The following is a 13084-nucleotide window of genomic DNA, read 5'->3' as shown; positions in this document are numbered from 1 at the left end:
TTGAGTATCAATGTTAACTAGATAGTCTAGTCTAGGAGATCTAGGATAGATAGATAGATCTAGGAGAAGACATTTGAAGATTTACCATTGTTTGTATAAGTTGTTTTGATGAAGAGACCGAGCAGTAGAAAAGGTAAGAACTTATGCATCCCAAGGCTTGTTTCCATGATAGTTCTCAAAAATACATCGTTTCCAACACCCACGTGTCAACCTGAAACAAATAGAAATAATTCAAAATCAAATAAGTTAATTATAATCTAAATTAATCTTGTTTTATTTACTTTATCGTACAGTGTGGTACAGTACCTACATCACTGCACCAGTGCATCACTTCGCCACCACCACTTCGAAAAAATCTGTTTTACTCTATCTATAGTTGACTAGTGGAGATTGCCTTAAGGTATTAAGTCCGCTATTTGTACTTATTATTATTGTGCAATAAAGTTTAAATAGAGAAATACATATCTAGTACACATACAACCTGTGCCACGGTGGTTAAGTTAGTTTCCAAACTAAAATATACGCAACGGCATTGTAAGTAGGTATCTAACTAGGTTTTAAGGTAAGTAGTTCGTACAAAACGGCACCAGTATGACAACAATAAATTAAAGATCGTATCTAAAAATGTAAAAATTAAACCCGATAGCCAAGATACATTGATTGAGTAAGATGTGTAATAATCTAGGACAATTTCGTGCTTCGAATTTAACTGGTTAACAAAATGACACTGTACAGCTCGATACATTTTGTGGTAACTTTGATTGTCAAAAGGTGACGTCTGACAATTCAGTGACCGCAAAACATGGCACAGTACAGTGCCATCTGTTTTGAATGACAAACTAAGTGGCACGTTTTTTATTTAGACTTTACCTCTCTATGACAATTAATTTGCCGACAGATGCCGACGAATTACCTTACTCAAATTCAAAGAAAAATATTTATTTAACTTAACATAGTTATTATTCATTTAAAAATACCTATGTAACGACGCCCCACACTAGGTCTGATCGATAAATAAAATTTCATCCCCACTTTACGTGTAGGAGAGGTACCCTTAAAACACTTTTTCTAGATTTTATTTTACCACTTTGTCGGATTGATTGATTTATACATACCACACCAAACATATCCATACCAAATTGTAGCTTTCTAACACTAACGATCACGGAGCAAAGCCTCGGGTAGACACACAGACAGACGGACATGGCGAAATTATAAGGATCCCTAGTTGACTACGAAACCCTAAAAAGAAATAAGTACCTAAAGTAACGTCAATTTGATTTCATTACAAGCTCAGTATTTTTACATATTTACTAATAGCATCCGACTGAAACATGTTTTTTGCCGAAATCGAAGCCGAAGGTTTGGCTAATTCGCTTTGGGAGTCTTTTATTTCTAGAGAGACTACAGAGTGCGGCTAAGCTAACTTAGCAGTGTTTGTTAGCATATTGTGGAAGTGTTTATCAATATCGTCAAATTTCTACGTTAAAAATATCACTCTGCGCTTATACTATCAAACATGGTGCAGCTTGGACGGCGGGCTCTATAAGTAGTTAGGTAAGAAGGTACAATAGGACCCCTATTATAATCACGTCTTCATTTCGAGACACTCGTGTTCACTAAAGACACGATCTTGGCAGTCACACCCAAAGCTGTACTTCTGATCGTGATGAGACTGATAAATAAGGATATAGATCTGATTTGATAGGATTTAAAGTTGTGAAATCCTGGATTGTACAATCTACATTGCCAGGAAATGTTTTATTTCCAATGCCTACATCAAAACAATTATACGAACGATTATAGGTAACGCTGAATATGTCGCTGGCAGATATCACCCCAAAGTTATTTAGAAAAAAATGTCTAGGAATACATTTTTTTCTAAAATATATGTATAAAAATATGCAAAAAAAAATTCATAACGCCCCCTAAATACTGTTATTTGTAAATGTTATCTGTACTTTTTAGGGGGCCACCTAAGCTAAGCCAAATCTCATAGAACTAATAGAAACAGGTTCCAATCCCATTGAAAGTTATCCTCCAGTTCCCACGATTTGGAGATGTACGCAGTAAGGGCGGTATGTGTTTATAGAAGTTTCTATGGAAGAAGATCGTTTTTAGGGTTCGTTAATCAACTAGGAAGTACTTAACCATTATTGTTTCGCCATATCTCTCTGTCTGTCCGTCTGTTCGTCTGCGGCTTTGCCCCGTGATCGTTAGTGCTAGAAAGTTTAAATTTGGCATGGATATATAAATCAGTTACGCCGACAAAGTCGTAAAATAAAAACTAGAAAAAATATTTCTTCTTCCTTAAACGAAAAGTGGGTATGAATTTTGTTCGCATCCACCCTTTAGTGTGGGGCTTTGGGTATCGTTGGATAGGTATTTCAAAATGAATAAGGGTTACGCGAACCATTTTTTGATAAACATAATATTTTCGTAAATAATTACTCTGAAAGGAAAAAAATGTGTCTGTGGATCCAAAAATAAGAAAAAATCGTGAAATAAAAGCTTGGTTAAGACTTTCAAGGAATACTGAAGCGAACCTGGTCGGTTAAGCTGTTATTGAGATTTTGCAAAAAGTACGAGTTACTACGGAACCCAACACTGAGCATGGTCCGACATGCTCTTGGTCGGTTTTGTAGGCAATAGTAATAGTAGGATTACATTATAAGACATTTAATAGGTCGACCCCGATAGTTTACTTTTTAAGGCAAAGGTATTCATTAAAACAATTGTTAATTGTAATTAATAACATTGTCGAACCCCATAACAATATCTCTAACCTTCATTGCGGTCTACTCTAAAGTACCTAAGTAAGTGCATTGCATAGTTGTAGTGTAGTGCATATTGAACTCTTCGTCTGTTTAGCTCGTTCTGTAGTAGTTTGTGTAGGTACGTACGATTATAGGTAGCTTCTCCGTTTATAAGGCAGTTGAAAGACAGTTCATTGTTGTCTCATATTTCACAACTCGATTAATCGTTACATAACTCTTGTTGTTCAAAGTTGCAAGCGCTGTAGGTCAAGATCGGACGTGAACCAATGTTAACGTCCTCGATTGACCCCGCACTTCGTTAAAAATACCCAGAAATAAACTGATTACTCAACTTTTATTATATATTCATAGTCATTAAGTCATTATAATGAATACGAGGTGCCCATTAGGCTGAAATTGCATGACATGGAACGATATAAAATTTTGATTCACTTGGGATCCCTGGGATATTAAACTGTTTACTGTATTCAGTGCACGTCTCATAATTTTTGATGGTTCTGGATGCCTCGCCATATTTAATTGTCCGTTCAGGTGTTATGGGTGCGTCTTGTTCGTATAGGTAATAATAAAGAGATGGTGGTATGTTTAAAATTTATATGTATCGACTGCTGGTTTTGAGGTCCAAATTAACATTTCAACTTTTTTCAAAACGCCCCCTAAATACTGTAATTTGTATATGTTATCTGTACTTTTTAGGGTTCCTTCTAGGTTTCGGAACATCTCGCGCCCCCTTATAGGGGTTCCGCGACCTTACAATGTGTTACTTAAAAAAACTCCCAGGTTGTAGGATATATACGATACGCCTATACATTAGTATGTATGTACCACTCTTTCGTCTCATAAGTGATCGTGATAAACCAGAATGATCAAGTGTCCACACTTTGCTTATTACTTTATTGAATGTAAATAACACCGTAAGCCTTAACTCACGAACTCATACAAAGTGTACCTACGGCTGTATGCCCCCGGCGATGGCCTGGGCTTGTCCACATTCATCACCGCTATCTCAGATCGTTTAATTGCAAACTCTCGTGCATCTAGACCTTTTTTCATCTTAAGGAATAATTTTCTTAACCTCGTATCACAAGTTAACGATATTGGGAAAATTTAATATAAGCAATCGAAGTTAATGCATTGTTGCTTTTTAGGGTTATACTTCTGATCAAAAGTCTTTTGCCTTTATAGTTACACAAGATAATTCAAAGTTTGTACGGAACCCTCGGTGCGCGTGTAAATCGAACTTGCACTTGACCGGTTTTTTTATACAGTTTCGTTCAACGCAAGGGATGGGTTGATCTATTTTTATGGTTTAAAACAGTACGAGGCCAGTTTTTAATTGTAAAACTATACATTATCAGGTTAGTTATTCCTTTTATATCGAGTATAGCTAAGTGTAACTAGGCGTCTATTTCTTTTCTATTGTGTGTTTTAAATGTGTTGTCGCTTTATACAGGCTTTTTTTAATCCTTAGCATCCATACGCTGTCAGATAAATGTGTAGGTTGTATTGATTAACATCCACTAATGCTAATTTAACCTACTCCAAAATCGAGAAATAATTAGCTGTTCTATATACTCCGAACACATCATCATCTGATCGGTCGAAATAGGTAAACAAATAAATTACCTAGTATTTAGTAGGGACTATAGCACAAGCCCTCTCGCGCATGAGAGAAGGCCTGTGCCCAACAGTGGGACGTACATAGGCTGAATTATTATTATTATATTATTAATTGTTTTGGAATGTACTTTATTAAGTACTGGCTATGTGAGAAAACAACTTAAGACACATACATTGATTATTGTATCATCCTACAAAAGATGCAAATTGTATGAACGTGTTCTTGTACAGTTTCAGTGGTTTGGTGGCAATTCAGACGTGATGGCACGTCAGTAGTCCTGCACGACAATCTTAAACACAGTGAACCAGTTTAAGAACTTGTAACATCATCCACTTAGTATAGCACCAGCAATAGGTACGACTCGAGACAAGTCAATATTAAAAACTGTCAATGTACCAAAGTTACCAAACCCATATTATTATACAAGTTAAATTTGATCGCTACGACTGCATAAATGCTCTAGAGCATGCGTGAGTTAAAATAAATCGTTATAGGTACGGTGTATAAAACAAATGAAACTGAAAACTGGTGTAAATTTATATAGATAAATGTGCTATTACTTATTTGTCAACGTATTTTGTATCCCTATATACTTAGGTACAATTATGGTCGGAATCGTATCTTTACAATGAGACTGTCAGATTTTTTTAACTACAAGCTTTTATTTAACTTGCCCTGTTAGTGAGATAGTTGGCTTGTTAGTTAGTGTGGGTATCCCACTTCCGATCATATCACAAATCATTCACCGTAAATTCTGTTAAGCTTTGGAACGCGCTACCACCTCCTTTGAGACAATGTCAATCAGTGGAATCGCAAAAATATAAATTAAAAAAACTATGGCTCTCAGACGAAGAACCTACTGACAGGTGGGAAGATGTGTGCGGTCATAATATATAATTATATTTATTCATATGTGTATAAAGTTATTTATTTTTATATACTTTATAATAGGTAATAATATATAATTACTTTAGGTATAGTTTTTAATTACTCTTTTATGTATAGATTAACTGGAAGAGAGCCCTCTTAGGCATAAGTACGCCTTTGTACTACACCGTTTCCGATTGAGCTGAAAATTTGCATACATGTGTATTTAAGGCGGGGGACAATGAAATATTATGGTACAGTCAGCGTCAAATACTTTGTAGCAGTCAAAGTAGCCAAATAGTTCGGTACACCATACTAAATATATGGTGTACCGAACTATTTGGCTACATTGGTTGCTACAAAGTATTTGACGCTGACTGTACCATCGAGCTGATGATGGAAACAGGAGGTCGTCATAGGAATTATGTGATGAAACAACGATACCTTTTTGTGTTTAGGGTTTTTAGAATTGTCTCGATGAGCATTAGTTGCCTGTGGCCAAAAAATACAGTCAGCGATGAAAGCTTGTACTTACTAAAAATGATAGTTTTGGCAAAAACGAATTTATTATTTGTTTATATTATGAACTAGAAGAACATTATTATGCCGAGCGTCCTAGAATTTTTACATCCAACGTCTTTGCATAAATATATGTAGCGCCTGATAAATCCCATTAGCAACAAAACTGAAAATAATCCGTGTAGACGAAGGTAAGCAATGTAAGCATAAATGGGCTCTTATCTGGGCTGTTCATCCTACCGAACGCTGGCGAGCATTCGTCTCTATGTAGCCAGTATAATGAATACCTCGGAATCTAAATCAACTACCTACCCGAAGATTAATACATTTATACTGGTTTGTCGAGCGAACGAACGCTGGCCTGTGCTCTTGCGATGGAAATTCAGGGCCAGGTAATTATCTTAAGCCCTTGCTGTAAGATTATTCAACAACAAATTGGTACCGCCATCTCCCTTGCATTCCCAGCGGGTAATTCCTCACGCATTTGCTAAAGGTCACGAGTGAATAACCAGGTAACCGCGGCAAAAACAAAACGTCGTGCCTTTGGCGAATGATTACGGACAGGAAAAAATTGTGTAAAATATCGAGGGTTCTGTATATGCAGCGCTGATGTTTTATGCGATATAAACATGCAATATTTTTTTCATCACACTTGCACGAAAAAGATCTTATTTCATGCAGGTGTACTGAAGGACACAGGCCTATATTGTTCCCGAGGGATTGTGAGTTATGTCACTAATTCATACAAACCAAGTAGCGTATTTTAAACATACTGCCTTTAATTTATTATGTTTAAAAATATTTAATTTGATAAATTTAATTGCCGTTTAAAATATTTTTACATAATTTTCAATCGTGGCTGAATGCTGAATAGGTCTGTGCCTTCGATGCCTAACCTGTCAACAAATGACAATATGGCGGACGAATGTTTGTTATGTGACTGTATTTAACCCTTAAATGCATAAGTGTTGCCAAATGTCTACAAAGCATTAGACCAGCTCACAGATTTTAAAAATCAAATTTAAATTTAATTTTTAGTTCTGTATTATTATTTTGATCGTAAATTATCACACTTTCAGATGTTTAATTCACATTTGCGCAGTATTTTAGTTTTAAAAAATTATGGCGGAAAATTTGGAAAATCTGGAAAAGTTGGTGATGGTTGTTTTCGGGGTTTGCAATTATTTTATATTTAAAATCATTATCATAGGTAATAGGTATATCACAAATAGTGTACATTTGTGTACAATAGTGTACTGAAAATTATATATTTACATAAATATGATTTAGCTTATGTAAATTCGAACACTGATTTAGCAGTGAAAATCGATGTTTTATTATTTTTTATTATTTTTCCTAGAATCAGTAAACAATTATGTAACAAATAAATTAATTTCAGGCAAAAAGAAAAAATCATGCATTTAAGGGTTAAGAATATTTCCGCTTAAAATTTAGTTTTTTCTTCGCAAGTGTGATAAAAATATTGTGTGTACTCCGGGGGAAAGCATATTGCAAACTCGGGTTTTAATTCCCTCTAGCCTGCGGCTGTCGGGAATTACCACAATTTCATTTACCCCCCTCGTTGCACAACGTACTATTATATCAGTACTATCAGGGCAGAGCAATCTTCGCTACACCTACACTATCAACATAACATTACCATTTTAACTGAATATTGGTAGACATTTACTCATTGCAATAGGGTTTACAATTAACCAGTTAATTGTGTCGACGATGGGATACGATGTGAGAGTCAGAATCGCGGGTGTACCTAAATAAAATTAAATGAAAACCATACCATATTTTTGTACCTAATTTGTACTATTTAGTACCTCGTTTAAAAAAATTTGTACCTCACGGTACGTAAAGTTATCATCAAAAAACAGGTCACCCGCCATCCTGACAGTCAGAATGGCGGGTGTACTTTATTACGCTATGTTCCCGTGGTTATTGATAAATTCTATAAAAGCCAAATTTTTGTACCTTTTTTGTACCTTCATATTCAATTATAATATGAGTCATTTTATTTGTGCTTTCCCAGTTTTACTCATTTTATATTTTGCTTGCTATTAAAATTTTGCAGGCGCTATAATTTTTCAAGTTATCGATTTAATTTTTAAGAAAAAACGCTAAGGTACAATTATTTTTATTACACCAGGATTTAGTACCTTTAATGTTTAATCTGTTAAGTTCAAATAACTCAGTAAATCATGTCTTAAAAAAGGCTAGGCGCCAATTCAAAGATATCTTCCTAAGAAAAATAATTTTTAAGACATGATTTTCTGAGTTATTTGAACTTAACAGATTAAACATTAAAGGTACTAAATCCTGGCGTAATAAAAATAATTGTACCTTAGCGTTTTTTCTTAAAAATTAAATCAATAACTTGAAAAATTATAACGCCTGCAAAATTGTAATAGCAAGCAAAATATAAAATGAGTAAAACTTGGAAAGCACAAATAAAATGACTCATATTATAATTGAATATGAAGGTACAAAAAAGGTACAAAAATTTGGCTTTTATAGAATTTATCAATAACCACGGGAACATAGCGTAATAAAGTACACCCGCCATTCTGACTGTCAGGATGGCGGGTGACCTGTTTTTTGATCATAACTTTACGTACCGTGAGGTACAATTTTTTTTAAACGAGGTACTAAATAGTACAAATTAGGTACAAAAATATGGTATGCTTTTCATTTGATTTTATTTAGGTACACCCGCCATTCTGACTCTCACGTGCATTGGATAGGTGTGATTCTCTGGAAGCTCCGATCCTCTGGAATTCGAGGCGCAAAATTTGTAAAGAGCATTGGAGTAGCTTTGAGTGCTCAATAATTTCTATAATCAAATGTCTGCTTGACTCTCGAACTTTATTAATTACTTTATCTTTGTACTCGAGCAGTAGTAATAAACATTACCAAGACGCCTTGATGTTAAGCGTAGAGCCATATGTTAGTGTTTCAAAAGTGTAAAATACTTCTAATTTAATAAATATTTGCGATTTTTGAAACTACCGCGTTACTGAATGTCCTAATGCACCTCGCCATCTTATATAAGGAATATCTGTATGTCTTGATTACAATTTTACGTAATTTGATAAGGATCTCCAATCGAAAATCGACATCAGCATTTAAAAATATGAGTCACCTGTCTGAACTAGGTACGTACCTACCTACTCACCAAGAATGAATGAATCCTATTTACATGACATGTACATTTAGTGCAATTTTGTGAAATAGGAATCGTAAGCAGCTGAGCTATGATGATTGTATCACTTTGCTTCTATTATAAGGCAACAGATCTTATTACAAACAATTAAATGAGATCCACGTTTACACTTATGAGCAAATTGCAGTTCACACTAATAACATTTGCATTTAAGTACTATTAGTACTGAGTAAGTACTAAGTTTTTATATTTTAGCTTCCTTTGATCATGAAGACACTGAAGTTATTAAGTACAACGAGTAGATGGGTTACACCACTACAGTAAAATCACGATCACGTTTTATGGGTCAAAATTCCTTTCGTTATCTTGTTTTTTGGCCCTAAAAAATGTGACAGAGTGGAGCTTTTGAATGAGATGAAATTTTTATTTTATTTTTCTCATGTAATATAATCTACAGCTAGAAAGACAAACAATAGCACTAGACTTTTTTATTTATTTGATAGAAGCTACAAGCGTGACAGAGTAGTCGGAAACAAGACAACGAAAATAATTTTGACCTTCAAATAATACCCTGTTTTCCACTCCACGACTTATTTTCATAAATTTTCTCTATTTCTGGCTTTATTCAGAATCGTCTTTAGCGAACTTACAGCAGTCTTATAACTATTATCTAAGCTTGATTCACATACATTCCTGGCCATTTTTGCGTGCCACTTTTTATTATGCTGTATTATTTCGGAAAAAATCGAATCCTTTGCAACCCACAAATTGTCTTCTATGTCCCTTTGGCATCTTTAAATTACATCGATACTTACCTGACTAGCTGTTACTTAAGTGCGAGGCTTTCGCATGTTTTATTCTCTACGATAAAAAAGCAACCATAATAGGCCTGCAGAGCAGATGTCTCCATACAAATGTGTCCCGTATATAAGTATCCTGTGACTGATGTAGGTAAGGTATATAAATTAATATATAAATAGATTCAAGTCTCGTCCAACTCATTACTAACTAAAAGTCTCCTTTTACTTTTATGCCAACGAGAGTAAAACTGCATTTAGCATCGCAGAGTTATTACTGCCGCACATGGAAGGAACAGGTTCGTGAAGATGCTGCTGTGGTCAAGAACTGCATTCCTGTGGCCACCAGATTGTCGATAATGTATCTAGGAGCAACTTGAGCTACGGGAACTTGTTTTGCAGTGGTAGATTAAGCATAGACTGTAGAAAGTGTATTTTTGGTTATTTTTATACTTTATCACATTGTGGCATCATTCCCGCTAAGTACATAAAAGGATATTTAAAAAAAAACGATTTCAACCTACTATTATTAGCTACTATTATTCTACTACTAAGTCCTACTATTCGAAATCCTTTTATTCCCTATCGTCTGCAGTAACATATTGAGAATTTTTGATGGAAAGTTGGAAACTTGTGGTAGCCGTACTTGACTATATTTTGTACAATTGCAATCTAAAATAATTACACACTTAACGTCAGTTAAATTGTAACAAAGTGCCATTATTAATTTCAAGCTGTACATCCATGGAATCGGATATGCATGTAAAACAACATGTCATCAACTAATTTAATGTGATTATGCACAAAGAGACCCGGATTTGGCTTTTTTACTCCTAAACCTAAATATTTACCACATTTAGTCATTTTCCGTCGTTTAGTTTTTGTCACGTGTGGTGTGATGCGTGTGTAAAAACGCGCATCAAATCATACACTTAATTATTTCCTTAAACATTTCATCGAGTCATCAACATTTTTAAGGCCGAAGTTGAACACTTTAAAATTGACTATTTAATTTTTTATTTACCAGATTGAGACTTAAAATATTTTCTCATTTAGGCATTTTCCGTATACTTAAATGTAAATAAATGGCTAAACTGCCCCTGAGCAGTGCGCTGGATAGTGCCCAGGGTGGGGCTCGATCCAGCGTCTTCTACATTCGCAGATACCATAACCACCTCACCTGAGTCACGGCGTCATGGTTCGAATTTTCTCCAGTATATGCTATTTTTTTAAAAGGGCAACTCTATACTCTAGTCTAGTACCTTAAACTCTAGTACTTAGTTAGGTCATAAGTTCTGTCACAAAGGTTTTGACTGATAAAATGTAATACAAAGCTTTTAATAAAAAAAAGTTTGCCATGAATTGAAAGCTTGTTTTATACTGATCAAAAAGTATTAAAAAAAAGTTTAAAATTTGGATCGCATCTTTATTTACTACTTGTTTACTTTGGGATTGTCGTTAGACGCAAATATGCGGCTGGATTGTGAATAATTATACTGTACAAAAGGGAGTAAAAATCAGTGTCACATTAATAAAATAGGTACAATTGTTTATTTGTATGAACCTACTTTATTAGAAAGTTATTTTATCACCAGCATTTAATTCTCCGACAAGTCTGTACTTCAGCTATTACTATTGAAACTTAGGGTACTTATCAGTGACACGCTAATTTTTGACTGCCATCCAACGAGTATGTTTGGTAAAACACGTACAGTTGCAATTTTGGCAATCCAATACACATGAATGATATATTTTAAGAAAGATAAAAGATCCAGCTTTTGTTTTATGTAAGATTCAACTATGTAAAAAAGTAGGGATCTAAATCACCTTGCGTATTTTTTTATATCATTCTTCCGAATATTACATAGAATTCTGCAAAACTGAGACACCAAATTATATTAAATTATATTACAAGTAATTCAGCATTAAATAAGCTTTCAACCCATATATATGAATGATAAGGGATCTGTGCCTGTAGCTTTTTTATCAGTCAAAATCTTTGTGACGGAACTTATGACCTGACTAAGTATAATAATTTGATCTGGGGGCACGGTAGTGCACCCGCCAAGACGAGCCAAGCACGGGCACTACCTTTTCTCGAAGCGCTTCGTCGTTTTTTTGAACGCTCATAACTTGGGTTTGGATTAGCCCAGATAAAAAAAAATCACGGGATATGATATGAATAGTGAACCTATTAAACATAAAAAGTTTCAATTGCAGCTCTTATACTTTAGATTTTATTGATATCTAAAAAAACGATTTCGTCACTGACTCACTCATTCACTGATGATCACCAAAACTTAGGGTAGTTCCTGAAGTCCAAGAAAACTGAATTTTATTATGTAAGCTATTATTAGTACACAAACAACAACAAAATTTTTACTACAATATAGCCCTCAACATTCGTATTCGAACCACTTACTTACGTAGTTTACTAAAATTACGCAGACGCATTACGAGTACAGCGGGCGGTGGTAATTTGTGTAATGCTTGTACAACTCGTAGCAAGTTCAAGATCGAGGCTACGCCGTCAACGCATGCGTGTGTGTTCTTGCTGCGCGGGTGCACACGACTCGAACGATAGGTAAACCAGTATACCGTGAGGTGACCTCGAGATCCGTAGCTTGAATAATATAAGTAGGGACAGACCAAGATAAGTTGGCAGCGATTTTGACAGCCCAGAGAGTGCAGTGTTATTTTAAACGTCAAACTTCTATGAAATTATGACGTTTTCTTAAGAGGAAAGGGACGGCCGCTTCTTCATACAAACGTAGTCCTCATTTTCCTCTATGGATATTGACATAATGGAAAAAATATCTTTGCATAATTTGATGTATATTAACCATATCTATGCCTCTACGTTTGATTTTTTAGATGTGAACCAAATGTGCCAAAATATTTTCAATAATGTTAATATCCAAAGAGGAAAATGAGGACTACGTTTGTTTGAAAAGGCACTATTCAGTGTTGTATTTGTTCGCCGTTGGTTTCAACAGCAAATGTTGTTATTACTGTTATTAGAGATGATGTTCAGAGCTTACTTTTTATGTAAACGAAAGGTGTTACTGCTACCTAGGTCATCATCATCCTCCTTCTAGCGTTGTCCCGGCAGCTCGGCAACCTAATCCCAAGAATTGACATAGATAATAGTTTTTGTTTCGAAAGCAACTGCTGTGTGACAAAAATGACTGCCGGCCGCTAGTGATGTGAAGATTAGTGGTCTGTGAATTCAATGTACTTGCTATTAGGTAAAGGTCAAATTACAGCTGAAAGTGTAAAGTTTCACTGAAATGTAGTTCAGATCGACATATTCTTCAATTTGCGTAGATAA

The 13084-nt window shown here is 34.9% G+C and overlaps 1 protein-coding gene across 1 annotated transcript in view; it reads right to left on the bottom strand.

Annotated features, from left to right (window-relative positions):
* The window catches only part of LOC133522230 (mucin-22-like), a 41161-nt gene that overhangs the window by 6708 nt on the left and 21369 nt on the right, over positions 1-13084 (bottom strand). The window contains exon 2 of the mRNA XM_061857488.1: positions 86-211. Coding sequence (XP_061713472.1) covers positions 86-167 — 82 coding nt within the window. The 5' untranslated portion in view covers positions 168-211. The remainder of the gene's footprint in view (positions 1-85; positions 212-13084) is intronic.

This window comes from Cydia pomonella, chromosome 10 (genome assembly GCF_033807575.1).
Source record: "Cydia pomonella isolate Wapato2018A chromosome 10, ilCydPomo1, whole genome shotgun sequence".
NCBI lineage: Eukaryota > Metazoa > Arthropoda > Insecta > Lepidoptera > Tortricidae > Cydia > Cydia pomonella.
Note: the sequence above shows the minus strand (reverse complement) of the source record. Positions and strands in the feature narration are given on the sequence as shown.